Source organism: Leptomonas pyrrhocoris (genome assembly GCF_001293395.1).
Source record: "Leptomonas pyrrhocoris isolate H10 chromosome Unknown, whole genome shotgun sequence".
In the NCBI taxonomy this organism is placed as follows: domain Eukaryota; phylum Euglenozoa; class Kinetoplastea; order Trypanosomatida; family Trypanosomatidae; genus Leptomonas; species Leptomonas pyrrhocoris.
In genome coordinates, this window is record NW_015438391.1 from 24,276 (window position 1) to 49,039 (window position 24,764).

General features: G+C 57.2%; 10 protein-coding genes across 15 annotated transcripts; all 10 read right to left on the reverse strand.

The window, feature by feature from the left end:
* Window positions 1-79: 79 nt before the first annotated feature.
* Window positions 80-1,569, reverse strand: ABB37_09794 (hypothetical protein; the record flags this gene model as incomplete). Of its 2 annotated transcripts, none has more annotated exons than XM_015809427.1 (1): window positions 80-1,569. In XM_015809427.1, the coding sequence occupies exon 1, from the start codon at window positions 1,451-1,453 to the stop codon at window positions 80-82; it is 1,374 nt and encodes a 457-aa protein (XP_015651909.1). In that variant the 5' UTR covers window positions 1,454-1,569. The 2 variants fall into 2 exon arrangements, with proteins under 2 accessions (XP_015651909.1, XP_015651908.1); XM_015809426.1 differs by having other exon boundaries at window positions 80-1,566.
* Window positions 1,570-2,178: 609 nt separating this feature from the next.
* ABB37_09795 (hypothetical protein) lies at window positions 2,179-5,283 on the reverse strand (the record flags this gene model as incomplete). The annotated part of the gene is made up of 1 exon (XM_015809428.1): window positions 2,179-5,283. The coding sequence occupies one exon, from the start codon at window positions 5,281-5,283 to the stop codon at window positions 2,179-2,181; it is 3,105 nt and encodes a 1,034-aa protein (XP_015651910.1).
* Window positions 5,284-6,288: 1,005 nt separating this feature from the next.
* On the reverse strand, window positions 6,289-8,149 carry ABB37_09796 (hypothetical protein; the record flags this gene model as incomplete). Its single annotated transcript, XM_015809429.1, has 1 exon — window positions 6,289-8,149. Exon 1 carries the CDS (start codon window positions 8,011-8,013, stop codon window positions 6,289-6,291), a length of 1,725 nt encoding a protein of 574 aa, XP_015651911.1. The 5' UTR covers window positions 8,014-8,149.
* Window positions 8,150-8,510: 361 nt separating this feature from the next.
* ABB37_09797 (hypothetical protein) lies at window positions 8,511-10,831 on the reverse strand (the record flags this gene model as incomplete). The annotated part of the gene is made up of 1 exon (XM_015809430.1): window positions 8,511-10,831. Exon 1 carries the CDS (start codon window positions 10,575-10,577, stop codon window positions 8,511-8,513), a length of 2,067 nt encoding a protein of 688 aa, XP_015651912.1. The 5' UTR covers window positions 10,578-10,831.
* A 502-nt stretch (window positions 10,832-11,333) lies between these two features.
* On the reverse strand, window positions 11,334-13,278 carry ABB37_09798 (hypothetical protein; the record flags this gene model as incomplete). 3 transcript variants are annotated; one of them, XM_015809433.1, is made up of 1 exon in its annotated part: window positions 11,334-13,278. In XM_015809433.1, exon 1 carries the CDS (start codon window positions 12,990-12,992, stop codon window positions 11,334-11,336), a length of 1,659 nt encoding a protein of 552 aa, XP_015651915.1. In that variant the 5' UTR covers window positions 12,993-13,278. The 3 variants fall into 3 exon arrangements, with proteins under 3 accessions (XP_015651915.1, XP_015651914.1, XP_015651913.1); XM_015809432.1 differs by having other exon boundaries at window positions 11,334-13,222; XM_015809431.1 differs by having other exon boundaries at window positions 11,334-13,210.
* Window positions 13,279-13,769: 491 nt separating this feature from the next.
* ABB37_09799 (putative Protein kinase) lies at window positions 13,770-14,991 on the reverse strand (the record flags this gene model as incomplete). The annotated part of the gene is made up of 1 exon (XM_015809434.1): window positions 13,770-14,991. The coding sequence occupies exon 1, from the start codon at window positions 14,760-14,762 to the stop codon at window positions 13,770-13,772; it is 993 nt and encodes a 330-aa protein (XP_015651916.1). The 5' UTR covers window positions 14,763-14,991.
* Window positions 14,992-15,409: 418 nt separating this feature from the next.
* ABB37_09800 (putative replication factor C subunit 4) lies at window positions 15,410-16,644 on the reverse strand (the record flags this gene model as incomplete). 3 transcript variants are annotated; one of them, XM_015809437.1, is made up of 1 exon in its annotated part: window positions 15,410-16,644. In XM_015809437.1, the coding sequence occupies exon 1, from the start codon at window positions 16,493-16,495 to the stop codon at window positions 15,410-15,412; it is 1,086 nt and encodes a 361-aa protein (XP_015651919.1). In that variant the 5' UTR covers window positions 16,496-16,644. The 3 variants fall into 3 exon arrangements, with proteins under 3 accessions (XP_015651919.1, XP_015651918.1, XP_015651917.1); XM_015809436.1 differs by having other exon boundaries at window positions 15,410-16,638; XM_015809435.1 differs by having other exon boundaries at window positions 15,410-16,614.
* Window positions 16,645-17,642: 998 nt separating this feature from the next.
* Window positions 17,643-18,485, reverse strand: ABB37_09801 (hypothetical protein; the record flags this gene model as incomplete). The annotated part of the gene is made up of 1 exon (XM_015809438.1): window positions 17,643-18,485. The coding sequence occupies exon 1, from the start codon at window positions 18,273-18,275 to the stop codon at window positions 17,643-17,645; it is 633 nt and encodes a 210-aa protein (XP_015651920.1). The 5' UTR covers window positions 18,276-18,485.
* Window positions 18,486-19,078: 593 nt separating this feature from the next.
* On the reverse strand, window positions 19,079-21,305 carry ABB37_09802 (hypothetical protein; the record flags this gene model as incomplete). The annotated part of the gene is made up of 1 exon (XM_015809439.1): window positions 19,079-21,305. Exon 1 carries the CDS (start codon window positions 20,966-20,968, stop codon window positions 19,079-19,081), a length of 1,890 nt encoding a protein of 629 aa, XP_015651921.1. The 5' UTR covers window positions 20,969-21,305.
* An 823-nt stretch (window positions 21,306-22,128) lies between these two features.
* ABB37_09803 (putative radial spoke protein 3) lies at window positions 22,129-23,418 on the reverse strand (the record flags this gene model as incomplete). The annotated part of the gene is made up of 1 exon (XM_015809440.1): window positions 22,129-23,418. The coding sequence occupies exon 1, from the start codon at window positions 23,185-23,187 to the stop codon at window positions 22,129-22,131; it is 1,059 nt and encodes a 352-aa protein (XP_015651922.1). The 5' UTR covers window positions 23,188-23,418.
* Between the last annotated feature and the right edge of the window lie 1,346 nt (window positions 23,419-24,764).

Genomic DNA, 24,764 nt, shown 5'->3' on the forward strand with positions numbered 1-24,764 from the left:
GTAAGAAAACTGCACGGGTCGCCCCGCTTATGTCGCATGTGTACTTTAGAAGGAAAGCCAAAACAGAGAACGGCAAAAATCAAACGTCGAAGTCCTCTGGCAAAGGCAGCGCAACCGCCCTTCGACTGCTTTCAGAGCCACTGTACATATCGGCTGCAGCAGCCGAATCGCGATTCGCGGCACTGACCTGCTTAGCTACCGGGCTTTCGTCTTCTTGCAATGCCTCCTGCAACTCCTCCATAATGCGTGCCGCGCGGTGGTTCCATCGGCGATAGTTTTGGACCAGTGCCGCGTTGTAGCGCTGCTCCTGCAACTCCTGGGCACGTTGTTGATGCAGCGAAATGTCCTCGTCCAGCTCTCGGCCCGCCTCCACGTACTGCGCCGCCTGCCGCTCCTTCGCCCTCTCCGCCCTCTCCTTCTTTTCGCCGGCCCCCTTCACAATTTCCGTGCCACGAGACACGCGCTGCTCGATCACCCTCCGCAGCGTCGCCTGCTGCTGCTCCTGCCGAGCGGCGTGGAACTGCGCGCGCTGACGCAGGTAGGATTCTTGCTCTGCCTTGTTTTCGGCGAAGCGCTCCTCCTGCTGCTTTTGGCGCTGGTTGAGTTCACTGACGAGCTTGTCGTGGTCCCTGCGGACCGTTTCCAGAATGGCCTCACCGTTCTCCCACACTACCTTCGACTTGGCGCGGCTCGCCGCCTTCTTAGCCGACCACTTACTCATCTTGGACTCACGGATCGTGGCGAGTTTCATTTCGATCTCCTGACTGTGGATCTCCGCCTCGCGCGCCTTCTTCGCCTGCTCCCGCGCCGTCTGCGCAGCGCGACGCTCCCGCACCTGGCGGGCGTACGTCTGCTTCATCTGTTCTCGATCGTGCAGCTCCTTCTGCTTGCGTTGGCGCTCCATCGCGAGGTTCGCCAGGTTGCGCGTGCGGCGCCCCTCATTCGTGCCGGCCCTCTCCACCGTTTCCTCCTGTGCCTTTTCGTTGTGCGTGCGGCACTGCTGCGCCTTTGCGTCGGTGCGCTCGTTGCGGTCCTTGTAGTAGGCCACCTGCATGCTGCGCATCTCCTCCACCTGCGCACGGCGCTGCTTTTCCTCGTACTGTCGCTTCCGCTCGGCCTCCTCCTCGGCCTTGATGCGGCGAGCGTAGGTGTCTAAGAAGCGCTGGTTCTGTCGCATTTCAATCCGCCAGCGCGTCTCCGCATTGCGACGCTCCACCTCGTCCAGGGCGGACTGAATGAGCGCGACGCGGTGCTCGACTTCAGCTATGCTCACGTCGCGCGGTGGCTGCCCCGTCGTCTCCTCGAGCAGACCGCGCAGCTGAGCAATGTAGCTGGCGTACTCTTGGCACAGGGCGTAGTCGTCCGTCGTGCCCTTGGCTGCTGGGTGTGGATTTGGCGACGATGCGCCATCTTTAGATCCCGAAAGAGGTGGGAGCGGTCGCTGCGTACGCATCCTATAAAAAAGGTAATAATAATACAAAAAGAAATGAAGGGAGAAGGTCAACAACCGTCCGAGTTGTAAAAAACCTCAATGTGGCCTTTTTCTTTTCGAGAACCTTTTTCAGCTGCTGCGTTCGATGAAATGAACGTTGAGATAAGAAACAGAACGGGCAAAGAGAGACAGAGACGGGCGATAGGAGTTCGTCGGCGCCGTTTCGAAGTTTCGAAGTAGCTTACCTTCTCCAACACGAAACTCACTGAAAAGCGTTCTCCGCAAATATCCACCGTGGAGCACGCACTTGTGTGATTGCTACAGTCGCAAGAAAGGTCCACGGGTTCAGCAATGCGGCAAGATCCATTTGAATCGTCTTGCAAATGAGGGGCGTTTTTAAACCAGTGTGCATTACCGCTACGCACGCATGAATGTCCAAACTTGTGACTCTCTTCCCAAAACAAAAAAATTTGAAACACAAACACACAGGATTGGAAAGCGTAACTCCGAGCACCGAGGAAACAAAAAAAAGCGCACTGATGCATGTATGTTCGTTACCAAGATGACTCTTTTCTACAATAAGGTTGATCAATCGCGTCTGCCCCACAACGCTCCACATACGTCTTTGTATGAATAAGCTGTTCTATGAGTTTCATCAACTCCCTTCTTGTTAAAATTATTCTTACATCTTTCAGGCTTTCAGATACGTGTGTGTGTGTGTGTGTGTGTGTGTGTGCGTGTGCGTGTCAGACCGCTCGCCGGCGCTGGTGTTCGCGCAGCTGGCGAAGCAGCAGCGCACGTCCAAGACGTGCCCGTTCTTCCGGGGTGCTCTGCATGATTTGCTCCACAAATGACAACGGCGGCGCAGGCAGATCTATCGGAGGTCGGCGTGTTGTCTCCGTCGGCTTTGGAGTCGTCAGCGGGTGTGCCGTGTCGCGGTGCACGGCAGGTGATGAGCTAAGAGCTCGTTGCTGCTGCTGCTGTGTCGCTAAAGAGCTCGGTAGTGGTGCCCTTGCACGGTAGGGAGCCGGCGTAGCGTTGCCTGTCTTTGCTGCGGGCAGCGCTGCCTGTTGGCCTGACTTAACAGACGTCGCTTGCGGCGGCGAGCGGGAAGGCCCGCGAGTCCCGACAGAGGCAGCCCGCGGTTGTGGCCGTGGTGCGGGTGAAGTGCTCTGCCTGGCTGCGCTGCGCTCACGATCTGACGGGCCCAGTGCCGCCGCCGCGGCTCCGCTGCGTGAGCGCGCTCTTGGAGTTGCGCCACCAGCACGACCATGCCCACTGGCGATACCCTCCGCAGTGTTGGCTAATTGCGAGAAGAGCTCCCGGGCAGTGGAAGTCTGCTCTGCGGCTGATGCACTCACCATCGAGGAACCGTTGTCGACCTTTGTGGATGGAGCATGCACAGCAGGAACGTCGGGCGCTTGTTGACGAGACGCGATGTAGGCGCGCCGCAGCGCCTCACTCTTCGTCATTTTCACCGGCACCACGACATCGGGTCTGCACTCGTACGGGATGAGACGTCGAGGTGCGGGTCGGAAAGGGTAGTCCTCGTCCGTCACGACGCCCTCCGCAATGCCGCGTCGGCGCTGATGCTCCTTCTTCCACTCCTCCAGCGCCAGCGCACGGTTCTCGCGGATTTGGGCGATGAGCGCCGGGTCCGGTTTCTCACGTTTAATTCGTGGCAGGTTGAGCGGCGAACCGGCCACGCTGCCGCCGCCAGCGGAGCGCGGGGCACTGCTCGCCCGCTTCGCATTTGCGGCCCCGCTTCCTGCGACGGCGCATGCGGGCGGGGGTCGGGTGAGCAACGCGGCCTCAGCCGGCGCCACCTGCTGCTCCGCAAAGTACCGAAAGACGACGGCGACGAACTCTGCCTCGCGCAGTTTGTGCTGCCCACAGTTCTCCACTGCACTCAGCAGCTCCTCCGTTTCGTCTGTGCTAAGCAGGTCAAAGGAGGCCCGAGCGAGGAGGGCAACGGACTGCGGCGCTGCGGCACGGTACGACATGTGTTGGGTCTCGCTCACGTACTTAGCCAAGGCCCTGTACTTCGCCGCAAGGACAGACCGGTAGTATTCCTGCTGCAGACGCCGGCGGTCCTCGGCGAAGATCAAGGCCTGCTCCGCCCGCGCGACGCGCTCCTTCTCCTCATCCAGCTGCAGCCGAAGCCGATCCTTCATCGCGTCCCGCTCGGCTTGACGGTAGAGGTGGCGCACAATGTCGGGGTCCCGCTCACCGGCGGCTACCTGCGCCGCGACAATGCGCTGCGACGCCGCGGAGAGGAGAGGTTGGTGCTGCTGATCTGCAGAGTTCGGCGCCGTCATCGCCTCGGTTCCACCTGCCGTCGAGCGAGCCGCATACGGAGCTGCCCCTGCCCCTTCCTCCCCCTCGTACGGGGCTGGGTCCGCCGTTCGGACCACACCTCGTGCACACAAGCGATCCACCACCTCCGCCAACCGCTCCGGCCGCAGCGGCGACGGCTGCACGCGGCCCTCCATCTGCCGGAGAAGCAGCGGCTTCACCTCCGCCTCGAAGGCGCGCCGATCCTCCGCTTCTGCGTACAAGTTGTGGAACACCGCCGGCCCCGCAGGGGTGAGGGCGGCGGGGTCTAACTGCGCCGCGCGCAGCGTCAGCGGGCGGAAGGTGCACTCGCGCAGCTCGCGTTCCACCTCCTGCTGCTGCCGCTTTGCGAGCGACTGCTTGCGACGGATGATCTCCGACTGGACGCGGTTCTCCGGTCGTAGAGACGGCGGCCGCTGCAGCCGTGATGCGTACGGAGAGACCTGCGGAGCGAAGGGGCAGTCTCGGCGACGCCGTGCCTCTTCTAGCACGCCCTGCCGCGCACGCTCCAACGCCATCCACTGTTGCTTCGCCACCTTGGCGCGCATCGCCTCCTCATAAATGTCGGGTGGGTAGGCGGAGCTGCTCGTGGTGCCGTGGTGGTCTTGATCGTCGGTAACGCTATAGGAGTGGGAGCGAGGCGTGGTTGAGACCCACTGGCTGGTCAGAACTGCCGCGCCCTCCTTGCGGGACAGCGCTTGCATCAGCGCCGAGGAATACGCAGTTGCATGCGGTGAGGTGTCCGTGGTGACGGTAATGTCGCGCAGCCCGCTTTCCCACGGCACCGGCGTCGGCTGCTCTGCACTGGCGGCGGGGTTGTGCCGTTCTCCAAATGGAAAGTTTTGTAAGTCAGTTGGCGCGGCGGACGTTTGCGGTGGTGCTATGGTGAGCGCCGGCGGCGGCATCAGCGGTCCACCTTGGGCAGTGATTGACCTAGCGGTTTTATTACCGATATCACCACGCGCCGTCGGATGGGGGACGTAGACAGCGGTGATGGGCCGCGGTGAGGGCGGCGATGCCGCCTGCGGGGCTGACCCGGCTGGCATTGGTGCAGGCGGAGGCGTCGTCCGGTGTTGTGGCCCCCCTCCGTTTGTTGCCGTAGGAAGGGGGTGCGCCTCGTCTGATGTGCTCGCACCGCGTGCGCCGAGGTGGGAGATGAGTTGGTTAATGTTCGCGTCGGAGTCATCCGTGTCGACCGGAATTGGGCTCCCCATCGCCGTCGCCTCCGCCGGGTATCGATTCGTGGACGGGGTGTGCTCGCCGAGGCTGGTGCTGCCGCCGCCCTGTGTGGTGTGCAGCGTCGTACTGTTGTGGTTGTCGCTGTTCGGGTTGACAGAGGCGGATGCCGTGGCGTTGGCGGCAGAGGCGGAGCGCGACTGCGAGGATTGCCCGCGGCTCACCGCGTCCAGCCATCCAGGCGAGCGGGACTGCTTCGCCGCGAGGAACTCCGCCAAGTCCACGGAGTCGCTCAGGGAGCGCGACAGCGGCTGCACCGGCGGCTTCTTTTCTGCCGGCATGAGTTGAGCGATTACTCGATATACGTTCGGGGACCAACTGAACGTGTCAACGCGCCTCGGTGCTTCTACGGCACGCCCTCACAAATACCAGGATTCAAAGAAACAACAAAGAAGTTGAAACGGTAAAAACAACCAATAAAACACCCGCTGGTGACTCTTTTCGTTCTGTTTCTCTCTTTGTATATGTATATGTGGATTCTATACAGGGTACCCAGAATGCGTGGGCGTGGGTGCGTCTATGTGGCTCTTTATTCCTCACCAACTTCTGCGTCAACGAATCGCTCACAAAGGGGGTAAGGAGTAGGTGCTCGGCGGGATCAATGCGTATCGCGCGTGTTCAACCTGACGGCTTACCCGAGTCTAATACTTTTGAGTAGATGTGTGTGAGCAGTGCAGTCGAAGCTCTAATGAGCGCCCCTGCGAGTACAAATCTATGACAGAAGAGGTCTAATTTACCTGCGACTCTGGCGCACGTAATACATGCGTAATTCACGTTTCCAACTGCGTTTCAGCTTCCGTACGCACCGCAGGAAAACAAAGCAAAGAATAACGCATACGGTCACGAGAAGTGCGAGACAACAAAGGGGGAAAGTTTGGCAGAAGCGAAGAAGCATAGGCAACGACAGGTCGTGTGCATCCTTCTTCACGTATGTGCTGTAAAAAGCTATAAATAAATAAAAACGTCGTTGGGTTTGCTTGCAATGGCTCATCGAAAGGAGCTGGTCAAGCAGAAGCGACGCCGTCTTTAAGAGCTTCTGGTCAGCGCGAGCTCCTTCGCACAGGAAATTACCATCTCCGCTTTTTTTCGTTGCTTAGAGTGTTGATTAGAATAGCTGAGGCTGAAGAGGTGAACGACGTTATCCATCTTTTTAAAGCTCGTTCGTTTCTCCGCCTTACATAGGAAAGAAGCATTAGCGCACGCCCCCTCGACACTTCTGATTGCTTCGCATGTCCACCAACTGGACGGCAGCAACGGAGTGTTGAAAAGCCACGGAAAGGGAGAACTTACTCGGAGCGAGAAGGGACGAAGGCGAGCAAGGCAGGCTGCGCGTATCGCCTCGCCGACACCCTCTGCGCCTCCGTCATGGACCCTTGCACGGGACGCGGCTCCGGTGTACCTTCGTGCAACAGCCTCGTCAGCGCCTCTTCCTTCGCCCACTCGGCGTCTTTCGCGGAGCTTTCCACCTTCGCCACGTACGCGTCCTTCGCGACATCCTCGGCATCCACGATGAACTTCGCCGTCTCCGCCACCACCACGCCGTTCTCCTCCTGCATGACCCACTGAAAGAACTCTGGCGTCATGAACTGCGTGCAAGAGGTTCCAAAGAAGGCGGCATCCATGCGAGGCACCTTTCCCTCCCTACGGTGCAGCACAAAGCGATCCCAGTCGAGACCCAAGATGTGCACTCGCACCTTCGGCAGCGACGCGGCATACTCCACTCCGCTCGGGGTACCAGGAGGAAGGTAGTTGTAGTTCTTCGCGGCGTCCCAGGCGAAGGCGTGGTCCGCCCACGGCCACGGCAGGCCGGTCATCAACGTATAAAGCCAGGCCCGGACGTTGTGCAGAGAAACGACGCCGTTGCCGTACTTGCACGTCCCATCTGTCGTGCGGTGGCGAATGTGTGCGTTGTCCGTCAACGCGCCAAAGGCGAAGAAAGGGCCGTTCTTGATGTCCCCCGCGTAGGTGCCGCGCCCGGTGCGAGAGAAGAAGCACAGCGTCTTGTTCGGCATCTTGTAGTCGTACGAAAAGCCACGGCGAGGGTTGATGTGGCTGGTGTCAAACGCTACCCCCGTGTTGCGCCACGTGCGGTATTCCGGAAACTTCAGCAGGTTCGTGTACTCGGTGAGGTGAAAAACGAAGTCCCAGTCGATGATGTTGTCGCGATTGTCGTAGCGCTCCGCCATCTCTTGCCGTACGCGCTGCGTCCACTGCGACTCGATGTCGCACACCGAGGCGTCGGAGCTCCAGTGTGACAGCTGGCTCTCCACAAAGTCGCGCTCCTTGTACTTCATCTCCGCAAACGACACAATTTTGTGAAGCGCGGAGGAATCGTTCTCCAACGCCTTGCGCAGCCGCTGCACGACGTTGCGCACCTGCGCCGCTGTGATCTCACGCATTAAGGAGTTTCCATACACATCGAGGAACATCAGCACGCGTTCCTCCAGCTCCTCCAGGGCGAACATGCTATCCAACAGCCACTGCAAAAAGAAGAGATGCCGGCAGTGCAGTCGCAGGTTCGGCTCGTAGAGGTAAAAGTGATAGGTCGGTGTCGACGAGGTCTCCGTTGTCGCTCCGTGTGCGTCAGACGCGCGCAAGGCGGAGAGGGTGCGGAGAATGTGACGGATGTCGCACGCACCTGCCAGGAGGACGTGCACGTCGTTGTCTGCGTCACTACTGGTAGCGGCGGTGGCAGCCGCCGGTGCCTCCGTGGACGCCTTGTCAGGTGCGTCGGACTTATGACTGCGCGCTTGGGCAAGAAGCGCCTCAAAGTCTAGCTCGTCTTTGCTTTTCGCGGTCGTGGTTTCCGACGACGCCGGCACCGCTTGTGGAGCGTTCGCGTTTTCGCTCGGTCTCGCGTGGGCAACGGAATTCGGCGTTTTAACTGCACGACACGGACGCTGCGCGAGCAAGGAGACGAAGTCCACCGCCGGTGACCAGCCCCAGCACACCTCCGTACCGATGGAGTTGAGCAGCTGCTGCTGCTCATTGCGCAGGTACTTGTCGCTCATCGCTCAGATAATTACGTGCGCTGCGGTTATGGACTATGACGAAACAGAAAAATTGTATTTCCCGTAACGGTGTTTCGGGGAGCACTACCCGCATGAGACGCAGGAGGTACCGTGTGAAGAGAAACGAAAGCAGGTCTTGGAAGAGAGAGCTGCCTCGGTTGCAAACAAAGACGCCATAGTAAGCCCGAGCGGGAGCGTCTGCGGGGGCTGAGAGGTCAACCACATTTGACGACATTGGAAGAATGCTGACACGTACGCATCTGCCACGTTGTTGCTACAGCCTTTCACGTGTCACGTAGTGCCTTCTGCCGTTCTGCTCTTCCAGCGAAACAGCCGAGGTGTTCTTTTTTTCTCACATTGTCCGATTTCAAAAGACTGCAACACAAACAACAGCAACTCGGCACTTTTCACCTCTCCGTTGCGTAAGTGCGGGTGCACCAGAGTCCATTCAGCACTCAGAACAACAACGAAGAAAGAAAACTCATCGCAGTTTACGCTTACCAGATGTCGTACACGGCCGACAGCGACGGCCCATAAGCGATCACGCTCGACGGCTGGTGCTGGGACGTGGGCCAGACACAGGTTACATGCAGGTCCTTCACCGCCTTGCCAACCTCCACGATCACTACGGAGCTCTGGTCCGCCGCCTCCTTCACCTTCATGCAGCCCCCAAAGTCCGCCCACTGCTCGGCGTTGCACCACTTCATTTCAATGTTGTGCAGACTGACCGTGCCCTCGCTGTCGGCAGCGTAGAGGGACAGCAGCGGCACCGGCAGCGACACCACACTGTGCACATGCGGGAAGGCAGAGCGGAGGGGACGGGCCGTCACGATGATGCAGAGCACCTGAAGCGTGGGGGAGAAGTAGTGGCTGCCTTCATCGTTCACCGACATGCGGCAGACAGCGGCGTGGCCCGCGCGGGTGAGCAGGAGCACGTCGTGCGTGGCGATCACTCTCTCCTTGAGCAGTACACCTGTCTCGTGAGGCGCGTCATTGGCGGCCGAAAAGGAGGAGGAGAGAGCACCAAGGCCGTAGAGTTGAGTGGGCACCGCGTCCCGCAGCTCGCTGTGTAGCTGGCCCAGCGGAACCGGATCCTGTACGCGGTGTACCGCCACCACCCCAACGTCGTGCTCATCGGTCGTGCGCCCGTCTTCGAGACGCCACAGCGCCACCGTGCCGTCATTTCCGCTGCTTACAAAGCAAAAGCGCGCGTTCCCGCTTCGGTCGACGTTCGTGAGCGGCAGGAGGGAGTGCACAAAGGCGCTGGCGTGGCAGTTCGCCACCGTGCAGACCGGCGCCCCCGCCGCAATGTCCAGCACACGCACGGCGCCGTCGAAGGAGCCGGAGACGAGCAGCGACTGATGCCGTGACAGCCCCTCAACCGTTCGTGGTCCCGTGAAGAAGAGCGTCGTGACACCCGCCGTGTGCGCCCTCTCAAAGCGCCGCACAAGCTTTCGAGTCTCCAGATTGTACACCTTCACCCACCCGTCCCGGTAGCCCACGGCGACCCACTCCACACCCGCGTCCGCGCCTTCGGCGGTGTCTCGTGCGAGGGACAACACCCCTTCCGTGTGGCGCAGCGAGTTGCCCGTCACCTCGCCGTTCTCCGTGTTCGCAACGTCCACCACGCCATCCGCACGCCCAACCAGCAGCAACTTCTCCTCCAGCAGCAGCGGTGCGCAGCAGCAGGCGGCCTGCTGTCCATGGTACGGAAATCGACGCCGCACCTCTTTCGGAGCGGCCAGCGGGTACTGCAGAAACGTGTCCGCCCACGCCGTGTCGCCGGGCAGCTCCGACGGCCGATCCCGCTTGCGTGACGGCTGCGTAGCCTCCGACGTCGACGCCGACACACCGTTGCGTGCAGCTCCGCCTGGTGCAGCGGCCCGTGCAAGTGCCGCGGCTAAGCGGCCCACCGGCGCGTCGGTGCTGAACCGAATCGCCGTTTTGAGCTGTTGTAACAGCGCGGTGCGTCGCTGGCGCATTTCGGCTGTCACCCGCCGCGTCCCCGCCGTGCCCTCCGCCATCGTGCGCTGCCCTTGCTCAATCATCTTCTCCAGCCGTATGTACCGGGCTGGGGTGTCGACCTTCATGAGCTGAAAGATCGGCGCGTTGAGGAGCAGCGAGCGGGCAGCCGGCACTAAGCCGTGCAGCTCCACCATTTCCTCCAGGATGACCTCGTACAGCGTCGCCTTCACCTCCTCCGGAAGCAGCAGACCGTCCACGTACACGTGTAGGACCTCCGCCCAGCTGCCTTCCATTACTGCCGCCTCCAGGCCGTGCTCAGACGGACGCGCGAACTCTTTGCCGGACATCTTCTTGCTACCAGGTAGGTTTGCCTGGCTCGCTGCCGAATGCGCCGCGGTGCCGCCGCTGCCGTCATTACGAGTATTATCGCCGCTATCCTGTGCGACGTGAATGACGTTGTAGGGAATTTTCGATTCTGCCTGGAGGGCACGCAGCGACTGTTGATAGCCGTTTTCATCGAGGAACTCGTACACGCAGCGCAGAACCCTCTCATGTGCGATTACCCTAGATGAGGATGACAACGGGGAGAAAGACGCCATTACCGTAGCGGAGCCCCCTAACGGTTCGTGAACTAACGGCGCTTGGAAATGACAATCAGTCTTTATGAAGAGCCTAAGGTGTTGCTTCTGGGCAGCTGTGTATGTGTGTGTATGTGTGTGTGTGTGTGTCGATGAGCCTTGTTTTGTGTTATGCGGTAGTTGGTGTGGGAGAATATGTTCTCGCTATCAGTTTTAAAGAATCGTCTGTTTAATTATTTTTGACCCCTTGAGAATTCCCACCTCACTTGCGATACTTCAATTTTCAGGCACCACACGCAACAACAACGAAGAAATTGGGAATTGAAAACAGCGCAAGTTCATGTACGTCGCTGTGTCGAAGAGAAACGTTCTTTTCATCGGTTCCTCTTGGGTGATCGCGTCTGCCACTCTGTGTGCTGTATGAATGGCGAGGAACCCTCCCTTGGAAGAGGATAGAGAAGCGAGAGAAGCAACTCGTGCGTTACCGCCGGTAACACGGTGATGCATTCTATTTTCTGTTGTTGTCGGTTTCTTCTGAGACCTACTTCGCCAGGCACGGAAATTGGAAGCGGTTACGGAAAAGAAAGTGTATGAGGTAAAGAGAAAGAGAATATCGCCACCAGTGGTAATAACAGCGCAAGTAGCACGTGAGCAACACAGTCCGCTGCTCTACGGCCGGGCACGTTGCGGCCGAAACGGCTGAGTCTCGCCTTAAGCGTACACTTCTGACAACACCACGCGTCGTCGTGCGATGCAGACTAAAAAGAAAAAAGAGCCTCAAAGACGCGGGTGGCCCTGCTGGTCTCGCTCACGATGCTGGGCGATGGTGCGGGCCAGCTTCGCCAAGGCGGCGGCCTCCCTGTTTGCCTGGGCACGCACGAGTTGCTCACGCCGGCGACGCAGCGCAGCGCCCTTCGCATCCAGCTTCTCGCGCACCATCTTCCGTGCCTGTGCAGTGGCCTGGCTCCACATGTCCGCTTCGGAGGTGACGGTGTCGCCTTCGACGTGGCGCCGGTGGCGCAGCACAGGGAGGATTTCCGCGGCCCAGCGACGCACCATGCGCTCCTCCAACGCGTACCGCAGCTTTGGCTCAGTGAACTCCTTCTCCATGGAATCCAATTCGACGGAGAAGTCCTCCGCGGCGGTGCGATGCGGCCGCTTGCGTCCGTCGCTGTAGTCCAGGTTGCCCCGACTGACGCGGTAGGCCGCTTCTAGCCGCTCCGCCTTGGCGCGCTCGCGCTGGCGGCGTGTTTGGGCTTCCGCGGCGTGCCCTGTCTTGAACCTTTCGAGCCCGATGGCGGCCGCCACCGCGTGGGAGGTTGGGGAGAGAAAGTAAAGCTCGTCTTCCACCTCATCTGCACTGGGGGGGTTCTCCCGGTGACTGTGTACGTGACTTGGCTGCATCGATGTTGGCGGCGGAGCAAGAAGAATGTGCGGCTTTGAGAAGTCAACGCGCGCTCGTGGCACGACAACGGATGCGGTTGCGTGCGACGACGATAATGACGATGATGATGACGATGAACTAGAGCTGCTGGTGCTGCGACTGCCTCCGTATAAGGCACGCGATTCTGGCCGCGGTTCCACAGTCCGTGCAGTAGAAGACAACAGAGGAAGAGGACTGCGAACAGATGTATTTCTTGGACGCGCAGTGGTCCGTCGTGATGCGTCAGCAGCAGTTGATGTTGCTCTTGCCGCTGAGGATGGCGCGGGCGCCAGCGATGTTGCAGCTCGTTGCGCAGGCGCCGTGCGAGTAGGTGCCGCCACCGTCTTCGCCGACGTTGCTGCCGACGTGACGGGGGAATGCACCGTCGACGGGCTGACGATCGCTTCAGCAGCGGCATCCGCTTCATTTTCCTGCTCACGCAGCTGCGTGCATCGTGGGCAGAGAAACGTAGTAGGTCGCTCCGCCAAGCCGAGACAGTCGAGATGTGCCGCATATGGGCACTGCCGTCGGTCGCAGAAGATCATCCGAGCAGCATTGTGCGATTGCTGGCAGATATCACACACGACCTGCCCTGACGAGTCAGGCGCACGACGCACTGCGTCTTCCTGCTCCTCTTCGTCCTCGCCGTCGGAGTACGACAGCTCCCACGCCTTGTAGTTGCGTTTGCGCACCTTCGTCTCCTCCTCCTGCTGCGTGGCCGGGTTCAACGTATAGATGCGGGTGAAGCGAGCCTTGCACAGCGGGCAGACGTTGGTGTTCTTCGCCCACTCTTTAATGCAGTAGGAGCAGAAGGAGTGGTCGCAGGAGTTGAGGCGACCGCGCGGGTTGTCGACGCGGTGGATTTCGGTGAGGCAAATACCGCACATGTTTTCGTACGTCGCTGCTGACTCTAGCGGCGAGGAAGCCGCTACAGGGGATTTCGGAGACGACACCGGCTTCTGCGCCGGTGCCACCTGCGTATTGTCCGCCGGCGTTATGACAGAGGCATCCATAGTCTTCGGCTATCGGTGTTGAAAGGCAGAGCAGCTACACAGCGTGATGGCTCGTCGATTCGAGGTTGTGGTGCGTATCGTGCGCTCAATATTCGATGGGCTGGTGGGAAATGTTCGTATTGTGACGAAGGTGGAGGATCAACGCAGGGGAGCGCTTTTGTCCCCGCCCGGAGCTGCGCCACCGAAGCACACGCGGTATTTTTGTCTCAAGAGATTGCTATGCCGCACGCTGGTCAAGGGTGAGAACGGATTGTAAAGGAGAGGTAGACAGGAAAAGAAAACAAACTAGGCGAGGAAGAACAGTGAAATAGGCAGACTGTAGAGGTGGGAAAGGCACCATGACACGCAGTTTCGTTTTTGTATTTTCCTTTGTCCTCACGTCATGGTGTGCTGACCTCGCTATGTGACACAACCGATGAGGCCCCTCCATACGAATTACTCCGATGAGGTACAAGACGAGTAGGCGTCCACCGCAACGATGGTTGACTGTGCTCAGCAAAAAAAAAAGACGGTGCCAGACGGTGTTGTTGTGCCTTTCGCTACGCGCGGGCTGGCTGCATGAAAGGCGCGCGGCAGTCCCCAAACGTGATGACGCGGAGTCAACAAGCGGCTCAGAGCACCGAGAAGCGAATGAAAGGGGCGCCAACACAGCATCTATTTTTTTTTTTCGTTTGACAACGCAGTCTAATAGGACGCAAACAGTAAAAAGAAAATGACCACTACAACAGTTAGAGGGAGGAGGAGGAAAAGCCGAACGCATGAGAGGCGAACGCACGCTTATTGCGGCTCGTCTCGCAGAAAAGGGTGCTCTAGAATTTCTGGAATGGTGGGCCGCAGCTTCGGATTGGTGACAAGCAGATACGCGATGAACTCCACCGCCTTCTCGTCGTAGTCACGCAGCCTCGTTGGCAGCGGTGCCACGTGGAACACCTTAAAGTTTCGATCGTATCCGGGCAGCTTCGTCACGCCCGGCCACGTCTGCTCCGTCGGCGTACCGACGACGTAGAAGATCTTGTCCAACTGATCCCGTGAGTTTTCTCCGCGAAAGAGCGAGTAGCCGAGAATCATCTCCGCCACAATGCAGCCGACGGACCAGACATCCGCCGCCGGGGTGTAATGGCGCTCGCCGAGGATGATCTCCGGCGAGCGGTACCACAGGGTCATGACCTCGTGGGTGTAGGTCTGCACCGACATCTCGAAGGTGCGGGCCAGGCCGAAGTCGGCGAGTTTCACGTAAAACTTCGTTTCCCCGGTCTTTTTGTCCTTGTAGTTGGCGACAAGGATGTTGCCCGGCTTCAGGTCACGGTGGATAATGCGGTTGTTGTGGCAGGTCCACAGCGCGTAGAGCATGTGGCGCGTAAAGTCGCGAACAAAGGAGAGAGGCACAGCCGTGCCGTTTGTCGGTTTCTCACCGTGCACGGGGCGGTAGCGCTTAATAAAGGCGCGCAGATCCTCATCGAGCAATTCAAAGACAAGATACACACGGTGCTCGCTGCACACCACATCCAAAAGGCGCACCACGTTCGGGTTGTCGCTCAGGTCGTGCAGCAGCGTCACCTCACGAATTGTGGTCGCCGGCACGCCCTCCGAGAAGCCGTCGAGACGGAGCTTCTTGATGGCATACTTCGCTCCTGTGGCTTTGTTGCGGGCGCGGAAGACGACGCCGTAGGTGCCCTCGCCGAGCAGCACCTCCGGCTCGTAGGCGGCGCTCAGGGCCATGACGTCGACGGGGTCGAGCTTGCCGCCGAGGTTTTTCGCCTCCTCACTCATGATGAAGAGAAAACTAAAGTCCTACAAAGAAAGAGAACTACGGAAAGCAAAAGCAGAGGGAGGTGTGTATGACATGAACAAACGTCGGGTGCTGTGAGATCCCAAACGCTAAACGCTCGCTGCCTCTTCCTATATTATTTTCGTCCCCGCTTGCGCAACAACGTTTCCCCGTGACGTTGAATGTAGAAAAGAAGGGGGAGAAAGTGTTTGGAGTGTATTAAATGACTGCTTCAGCAACAAGAAACAAAAAGAGAAGGAGTACAGCAGGAGAGAAAGATCCGAGTTTGTGTAAGATGCTAAAGCAGGGAAGCAAAGTGAAGACCCTGTGGAAGAAGTGGCTGCTCTGATAGGTATCTTCTCCGTGTGTGTGTGTGTGAGTGTTCTACAGTAAGACAACACATCTACTTGAAATAGCGACGAAAGGTGTACTAATAGCAGCTGCCCTTTCATGTACATTCCCGTTTTGCTCACATAAGAAAACACCATGGATCTTCTTTCCCAAATGCTGTCACCGTACCCACCCGCGGAAAGCAACAAAGGACACAAAACTACCTTCACGGGTGGGGTTTGGATGGGTGTCGGGAGCTTTACGCTTCTCGTTGTCTACTTAGCTACTTCTCGTATTTTTTTATGAGTGTATGTGTCATCTATGATTCGTTATTCTCCACCGCGGCGATCATGCGTGCCAGCATCGCCGCCAACTGCAGCGGTGTGCCCACGCCCTCCGCAATGCGCATCGTCGTCTCACCCACGACTTTCAGCACTTCCAACTGCTGCAGTTCGCTACGGAATAAGCGCGCGTTGGTTTGCACCACCTTGAAGAACGTCGCGATGACGTCCGCCGGTGCGTAGCCGCGATTGAGCAGTCGATTCATTTCCTTATGCGCCTCCTCGATGCTGCGCTTCGTTACACAGGCCGCTATGATGTTCTCCACCAGCACCGGATGTGGTTGATCGCACACCTTGAACACGTTGTCCGCGTTCACGAGACCGTAGCCGGTGTGCGTCGCCTGCAGGGAGTTCATCGCCTGACGCAGGTCACCTTCCGCGAGGTACAACAGCGCTTCCAAGCCGTCGTCTGTGTAAGACACGTTTTCCTGCTGTATCACGTACACGAGCCGCCGAAGGATATCCGCGTCGCCAAGTTTCTTGAAGCGAACCACGGCGCAGCGCGACTGGATCGGCTCGATAATTTTACTGCTGTTGTTGCACGCAAAAGCAAAACGCGTAGTGCTGCTGTGCAGCTCCATCGTCCGACGCAGCGCCTGCTGGGCAGCGGGTGTCATGCTATCCGCCTCGTCCAGCAGCACCATCTTGTGAAGGTGGACGACCTGCTCCGCCGCCTGCGCCCCCTCGCCGCTCGTAAAGAACTTCTTCGGAAGCGTCTTCTTGGTTTGCGCAAAGAGCTTGATTTTCTCCCGCACCACATCCAACCCACGGTCGTCGCTGGCGTTCAGCTCCAGCACCGCGTCCTTGAGGATGTCTTTGCCCCTGGTCTTGTCTAGTGTGGCGGTGGCGGATGCTGCGGCGCTGCTCTGTAGCAGCAAGTCCCGAGCTAAGCACAGCATGCTCGTTGTCTTGCCCGTCCCCGGGGGGCCGCAGAGAAGCAGGTTCGGCAGATTGCCCTCCTTTGCGATCACCTGCAAACGTGAGATGGCCTCGGTGTTGCCGACGATGTCGGACACCGTCTGGGGGCGATATTTTTCAACCCACGGCGTGTTGGCGGTGGACATTCCTTTCGTTCCTTCAGCGGTCGCGACGGCGAGCCGTGAGTAGGACAATTGATTGAACTAACGAGCACTACGGCAGTAAATGCATATGATGTGGAAAGAAGCTTGAACTGCGCCGCTGCTGGATAGCGTCGATTTGATTTGCCTCGCACTCGCGCAGACAATACCAGAAGAGTAGTAAAACACACAACAATGGAACATCAAGACGCGAGAGGAGGTAGTAGGGAAAAAAAGAGCTGACGAACACCAGCATGGGAAGCTACACCGCACAATGTACTGAGAGCAGACCACATACTTTTCTGTTGTGGCTGTGGCATCCCGCTCATCATCATCTCTTTTGAACAGGCGACGTACGCTGCCGTGGTCGACTGCAAAGACCTACGTCACGCCTCTCCGACAGTACTGTTATTGCTCTTTGCGTTCACTTCCGCCACAATACGAAAAGCAACAAGTGGGAATAAATAAATATATATTAGGTCAAGAAAGAAAGAGAAAGGACAGCAACAACAGCTAGTGCTCGACTCACACTCTACGTCTGCTACTTCGGAGCACAACAATAATACACAGGGCGAACAAACAGCGACAGCACCACCTTTCACATTGAGCGGATTCTGTTGTACACATTGCAAGTAAAGGACAGAGAGAAAGAGAAAAAAAGGTCGCGCTTTCGCGTGCGTCGGCAGTTCATCGCGGCACGTGAACGGGGTTTGGCCAAGAAAGGCGTAACTTGAAGTGAGAACAACAACAACAAAAACTCACCAACCAAGCAAACAACACTGCGTCATGCTGTGCACATGGCATCTCAAAAGAGAAGCATCAGAAACAATAAAAGAAGACATTGAAACGGCGCCAAAAAGAAAAAACCCGTTCGTCGGTGCAAAAGGGGATGTATTTTTCCGCATTACAAGCAGAAGAAACGGGTGAAGAAGAGGACGGGTCTCGAGGACGAAAGAAAAAAAAACAGCTATTAACGAGCCAATGAAAACACAGGCAATAAAGACGGCGTGGTACACAATGAAGGAATAAGAACCACACTTCTTAGCTCTTCCTTCGCGCGCGTAGCCAGCGCGCAGCATCTCCACAGCAGAGAGCAAAAAAAAAAGGAAGAAGAAGAAGCACGTTACTGTCCCAAAACAGTAGCACACGTCATTTAATCTATAAACATCGTCAGCACACTCGCAACGAGGGAAAGGACGCAGGAAATGACGTAGAAGGCGAAGCCCGCCGTCAGGTCCCAATACGACGACTTCATCGAGGCGTCACCGCACCACCCATGCAGGTAGAGGTTTAGCATAATACCGAATGTCACCGCCGCCGCGGCACCAGATAAGAAAAAGTACAGCGCCAGGGGGAATTTCACCACGGCAGCGAAGGTGAAAGTGAAGGCGGACAGGATGAGGTTCGCCACACCCAGCACGCACGTTACGACGGCAACGCCCTCCGCAGCTTGAATCAGCATGTTGCCCGCGTAGCACGAGAAGTACTCATCACGAAGGTCCACCGTTGTTGTGCCGTCCCTCGCGTTCCCATACTTGAGTTTCCACAGTGTCATGGTGCTTTTCGCCGGCGGCGAACCGGCGAGTTGGCTGAATTTCTGCAGCGTCGCCGCATCTTTAGAGATGTCGAAGCTGGGACTCCGCACCGTCATGTTGAGCGCGTCCAATTCGTTCTGTTTGCTGGCGGGCACCACGAGAAAAGGCACGAATACGCCGATGACTGCGAACGCGAGGGCCACGATCGACAAGATGAGCACGATAATGCGGACTACCGTGTAACACGCCATATCTAAGAATATTGCAAGTGTCTAAAGAGCAGGTTATATTTGAAGCAATAGAGAAGTCTTCGCTTCCGCCAAAAGAGGTCAACGAGGAAAAAACGTAAAGGAAAAAAAGGCAAAATAGTTTTTTTCTTAAAAGAAAGAATGATACGAGAAAACGATTGTATTTTGCGCGAACGAAAGTGGATGGGTCGAGGTAACTGAAGGCACCGTTGCTTTTTGGAAAGCAAAACACCGTTTATTCCCCCAGAGAGAAAGAGAGAGGAAGAGAGGAGATTTGGATGAAGCAGTAGAGGTTACTCAATTAAAGGTTCCTAAGCAGTTAGTGAAGATCACAAGGACTCTGGAGACGTTAGCACCAAAGGCAGGTAGCCGCGTCGATTGCATTGAGAGTTCTTGCCCAGAGAAGCAGAGAAACGAGACAACTTCATGATGTTATGGTTGTTGTTTTCCCTGCGTGGATTCAGCGTACTGCGTTCATTTTCCTCTTGACTGAACAACAGAACAACAAAACTTCAGGTGTTTCCCGCAGCAGCGACAGGAGATAAAAAGAAAAACTCAGAATCACAATAATGATAACAAAACAATACAGTTTAACGATACAAGGAGAACGGTCGAAAAGCACGGACCACGGCCATCTAACGAGGTGCTGCCGTTGCCGTTCATGGGGTTGCATGATATCCGCGAGAAGCAGAATAAGCTACCGAGCGGAAGGGGGGGGGGGGAGAAGAACAGCTGCGCATGCAACGTCGCCAGGCCCTTCGCATTGAAGCGCCGTAGGGTGGAAGACATTCGATCTTTCTTTCCACCTACATCCGTAGGCGATTCGCCGTCGTTCGTCGCAACATCGCAATACGCGCCGACACGGGAAACAGAAAAACACTTCGGTCAAAATCCTCGGTGCCCTCGATGTCGCGACGATGGATATCCTCCTCCTGCAGCACCGCACGCAGACGTGCCTGAATGCGGCGCAGCGCTAACGTCGGCGAGGCATCTGCGGGAAAAGAAGTGACCGACGGGGTGTTGGTGCCGGCGCTGCTTTTGGAGTCGCGACGGCGCGGCGTCGTACGTCCTTCCGGTCCGTCTCCCCAGCCCGGTTTCGCTTCACCGCGGTGGAAGAGCGGGTCCTGATCCCACACGGAGGCCCCTCCGCTGGTGGTACTCGTTTCTTTGATGGGTGAGATGTTCGGCGTGTCGCGCGACATACGCGGCGTGCTCTGCGCTGCAGCACTGCTAGAATGCGGCACCCGAGAGCCGCGCGGCGCCGAAGCCAGTTGAGCGCGCAAGGCCCTGCCGAGGATGGCGCCTTCCGCGGGTGTCGCCTCTTCAGCGTCGCCGGACCGCGGAGTTCTGTTGAGGGGTGTCCGGAGAAACAGCTGCGGTGGTGGTGGTGGTCGCAGTGAGTAGGCGGACAGCGAGTGAGAGTAGACCCGTGTGGGGGTGTTGCCAGCCTGATGGTTGATGCTGCTAACAGGAACGGAGGACGCTGCAGGCGCCGCAGCGGACAGTGGTAGACGGACCCGCGAGGTTTCAGGCTTGGGTGCAGTCGACGGGGCTGCCGCGGAAGCCCGCATTTCCGTTTCCTTTTCTTGTCTTGTGCTGTTCTGTGCTTTTGCTTCTCCTCCCACTGTCGTTTCATCGTCACCGCTGAAAGTGCCGTTGGGGTGCTTCTCACCCAATAGCGTTGCGTCGGCCCAGCACTGCACCCGTCCCAGCATCTCCGCCCGGTACAGCCGCGCACGACCGTCCACCTCCACATCCTCCACCCTCCGTCGCGTAGCTTTTTCTTCCCGCTCCACCTCCTCATAGGCCTGTTGCCGCAAGGTGCGCATCGCCTGCATCCACGGCGAGGAACCCTCTGCCATCACACGCTGCAGGCCACTGTCGCGCGCCGTGTCCATCGCGTACCGAATGGTCGGGTAGGCCTCTGACCCCACGCCGGAGTTGCGCGGTACTGCGTGGGCCAGCGGTGTACCGGCGCGCCGTCCGCCCTCTGTCATTCGACGGCTGGCACTGCTCGTTATCGTCGTGCCTGCATCATACGGTGCTGCGCTTCGTGGGGGCCCGTTGACCGGCGACGTCCCTGCGTCCTCCAGTTCGTAGCGGCCCATGTCCTCTAAGGGGTCACGGCGGCCTCGTTGGGCACTGCCGCCCATCCCGCGGGAAGCGCTGCGCAGAGGCGTCATGCGACCTGCCTGTCGGCGCTTCTCTTCGCGCAACAGGTCCTCGCGCCTCTGCACCAACACCAAGATGGTGCGATCTTCTAGAAAAGGGGAGCAATCGGAGAGGAAGTTGTCGATGTCGTCGGAGCTCGTGGCGTCCAGCAGCTGCACGGCCACCTTTTGCGCCTCGACAAGTTCGTGCCGCAGTGTCTCCGCGTTGCACAGGTCGGTGTACATGCACAGCTGCACCTCATCGGGCGCACCGCGGGCCTGCACGAGGGCTTCGAAAATGCCACGCTCGTTCAGCTCCTTGCACGCCTTCCGCAGCGGCTTCACGTAGCGTCGGCAGGCTTCCATGTGCACCAGGTACATGTCCTTGGCGCGCGCGATCAGGTTTCCGAGCGACGATGATGCCTTGCGCGCGTGTGGTGAGGCGTGCATTGCGTCCTCGGCCGCCACAAGCGCCTGCTCGAGCTCTATCACATCACCTTTCTCGAGTGCGTCGCGCAGTGCAGCAGACACAGCTGTTACGGACATCAGCGGATTAAACAATTATCGTGCGATTGGAAAAAAAGGAAACGAATAAAAAGGCCGTGGTAGCAAGAATATGGCTTTCATCGAAACAAGACCGACTATATGTATGTATATACAAAATTTGACAAGTACGCCACAACACAGAGAACCTCCCGAACCGCTAGGCAACAACAGAGGCGAGCAAAAACGGTGGCGTTGACCACAGCTACCGCTTGGTTGCCCCAACTAGAGTGTCCCCGGCAAATACTAATAATAGAATGCTTCAATCGCTAGGCCGCGAAAAGCCGTTCTTTTGCTTTTGAAACACCAGCACACTCGTGTAGTGCGCGCACATTCGGACTGCAAACCGCACGAGGGAGAGAGAAGGAGAAATGCGAATGTTGAAGTAGAGAGCGATGAAACCTACGTTGGTACAAAGATTCGAATATACCGCGAACAGCACACTACAAGTGTTCAAAAGAGCAACTACGTTCGCGCCACGTTCTTGCGGTTGTGAAGCAGCAGCTCGGAGCTCTTCCCAGGGACCAACACCCAACCCAGCGAATACAGACAACACGAACAACTGAAAACAAAAACAAAGCCACCGTCGCCAACTCCGCTACAATCGACTATCCCATCGACTTCGCATGCGCTGCGTTGGTTTCCTGTCTGCTTTCATTTTCCTTTCTTTCCCGCAAGACAATAAAGTCATGTCAGCATGAACAGCAAGATCAAAACGGTACATAATTAGAACTATTGTTCTCAACAAACAAACAAACAACACGGGAAAAGAACTACATCGATGAAGCACACAACCTGACGTACATCTCCACTCCTCCCCCTTCCCTCCCCGTTTGTTTGGCAGCGGTCCTTGAAGAAACAGAAGAAACGGAGTGGTGTTTGACAAGGATTGGAAAAAGCAACTCCAGTTCGCCAACGACTGCTACATCAAGGGAGCTCTCTTCTGTTTTCAACGAGGGAGAGGGTAGAAGACACGACGGAAAATGTGAAGGCAATTGGTGTCTACTATACATGTGGGGCAACAACGCAACTACACATTGCTGCAAACAAAAAGGGAAAAGAACAACAACAAAAAAGAAGCATCAAGCGGTGCTGCAGAGAGAAAATGCCGTCTACCGCGCCTTTCTAATTAAAAAGGAGGTCTTACTTGTACTCCTTCTCCGCTACGCTGATTCCGCTTGCTGTGCGGCGCGACTCTCCTCTAACTGCAGCGCGTTCATGCGCACGACCTCACGAATAAGATCGTCTACAAGCGAGCGAGCCTTCTTCTTCTTCTCTAGCTCCTTGTCCACCTCACCCATCAGCCACGGGAAGAAGTCGAGCTCCACTTCGTTCAGCACACGATCGGCAAACCAGCCCTCGTCTTGCAAGCGTGAGATGACGCGGTTTTCCATGTTTGTCATGTAGGCCTTCGCAAACTGGCGGGCTTGCAGCTTCTCGCGCGTTTCCTTCTCCCGCTGGATGCGCTCCATCTCCTGCTTCTTGCGGCGCTCCTTCTCCTCAAACTTTCGACGCTCTGCTGACTCCAGCTTCTGCGCCTCCAGCAACTCCTCCTTGCGGCGCTGCTCAAACTCGATTTGTTGCTGCCGCAGCAGTTCCAGTTCCTCCTCCTGCATCACCTCTAGCATCGCCTGCTCGAGCGTCTTGCCGACCAGCACCTCCAAAATCGGCTCCACCGCCTCGTCGAAGCGGAACAGCTCGCCTTCGTAGATTTGCGTCTCGGCGTCGCGGCCAGACTTGGTCGGGATGTACTTCGGCGTCGCCGGCCGGTCCATCAGCGGGTCCGTCTGCGTCTCCTGCACTACCTGCTCCACCTTGTCGGTGAGCTCCTCGAGGTACTCCTCAGTCTGAATCGGGATGTTCTCGCGGCCCTCGCCGGGGTCAGGAGTGGCCATGTGGCGACGCGCCGACTCCAGCTGCTTGCGCCGCTTGATCGAGGCAGCGCGCTGCGAGGCCTGCTTGCGCCGCTGCGTGTCCACCATCTCCCGCTTCTCCATCTCAGCTCGGGCGGCGGTAGACATGATGGGGTTCGCGTAAGTGTTGCCGCGGTACACACGGCGGTCGTTCATGACGTTGCCATACCGCTGTGAGCCGCTATTTTGCTTCTCGCTGTCTTTGAGTCCTGATGGATCGCGGAACTTCGGCTTTTGGAAGCCCTGCGGAGGCTGGCGGAAGGTGTAAGCCGCCGTCGTCCCCTCCGTGTCCGCTGGTGGTCGCTGCATTGTGATGGCGGAGAAAAATTTCGAGCAGGGAGAAGGCTCTGTGTCTGCTATGCTTCTTAGAGGTGAATGTATGTGCCGGTCGCAACGTTCTCTTCACCGTGAATGCTATTGTGTCTGTGCGCCAGCAGTGTTTGCCACGCTTGCGATGATGACAAAATAGAAAAGAAAAGGGCTGCGTGCTTTCCCGTTTTTTCTTCTACTGTACAGCAGAATAACACAAGCGAACGTGACTTCCCAGAGGACGTTCAAATCAATGAAAGAGGCATGAGAAAGGGGCGCGTTTTGGAGTAGGTCACGAAGCCAAGGGAGAAGTCAACGGGTGTACAAGCGTAGAAGCACAACACAAGGGGGTGGGGAGCAAGAAGAAAGGCACATTAACATAAAATGAGAAAAACAGCGAGGGGAGGCGGCAGACAAGTGCGGTGAACAAAAGCGCGGTCAGCGCGCAACGACGGCGAGCACCTCGCAAAGCCCAACGCAATCACCCGGGCATCAGCAAGAGGAGGTGAAAGCACGAACACAGTGGTGGCTCTGTGCACATAGCTTCGGACCATGTGCCTTGTTACCCAACAGCGAGAGCGACAGACAGAAACCGCAAGAAAGGAGCTCAGAAGCTCTTCACCACGACGGTGCGGTGAGGTGCAATCCCTGTTCTGCACCACGCACTTCGTCGAGAAACGTTCGTGGTTCTTTGATTTTGTATGTGTAGTTGACTTGTCATACGGCTCACACAGCGCATGAGCTTGGGTGCGTTAAATACAAAAGTACATCAATCACAGGTAGAGATCCAATATACGAACAAATAATGAGAAGGAAGGCGACAGCCGCACATGGATGGAAGGACGGACAGGGGGGTCGAAAAAGGAAAAGGAAGAAGTGGAAATGAACATCCAATGCGAAAAAAGAAACGCGCAAAAGGAAAAACAAAAACCAAAAATGCAGGATCGTGTGCTCGTAAGAAAGTTGAAGACAGAAAGAAAGGAAACACATCGGACGGCGTGGCTCTGCGCTTTATCACATACGAAAAGGATGAAAGAAGAACAAAAGTAAACGGTGTTGTACATTTTTCTTTTTTTTTGGACATCGGACCTGCGCAGCGTACCGCACGTCCCAGCAGGTTCGAACGCTATTGCGGGAAAGAAAAGGCAAAGGAAGGGGAGATGACGATGGAGTTCCCTCAAACTCCACTTAACACGTATTTCTACGGTATGTGTAATCGCGGACCTTGCCACTCTGCTATCCAACTGCTTTAATATATATAAATATTTCCCCACGAATTGATGCCGAGTTGCCATCTTCCATTGATGCGGCACGAGCTGCAGGACAGCAACGATCTGTGCTTGAGCTTTCAACAACCATGACGTTTTCTTATTTTTTCCGGTTGACAGCCTCTGTCCGCTTTGCGGTGGTGGCGCAACAAAAATGACCCCCCCCCTCCGTCTCGAGCGATTTCGATTCCCTCAAACCGAAACGACGAGGGAAGGAGCGAAGAAGGCACACAGAATCGTGTGAAGAAGAAAAGGGGGAAAAAAACACGCAATTGCAATTACATCAAATGCATCCCCTAAAACGAAAAA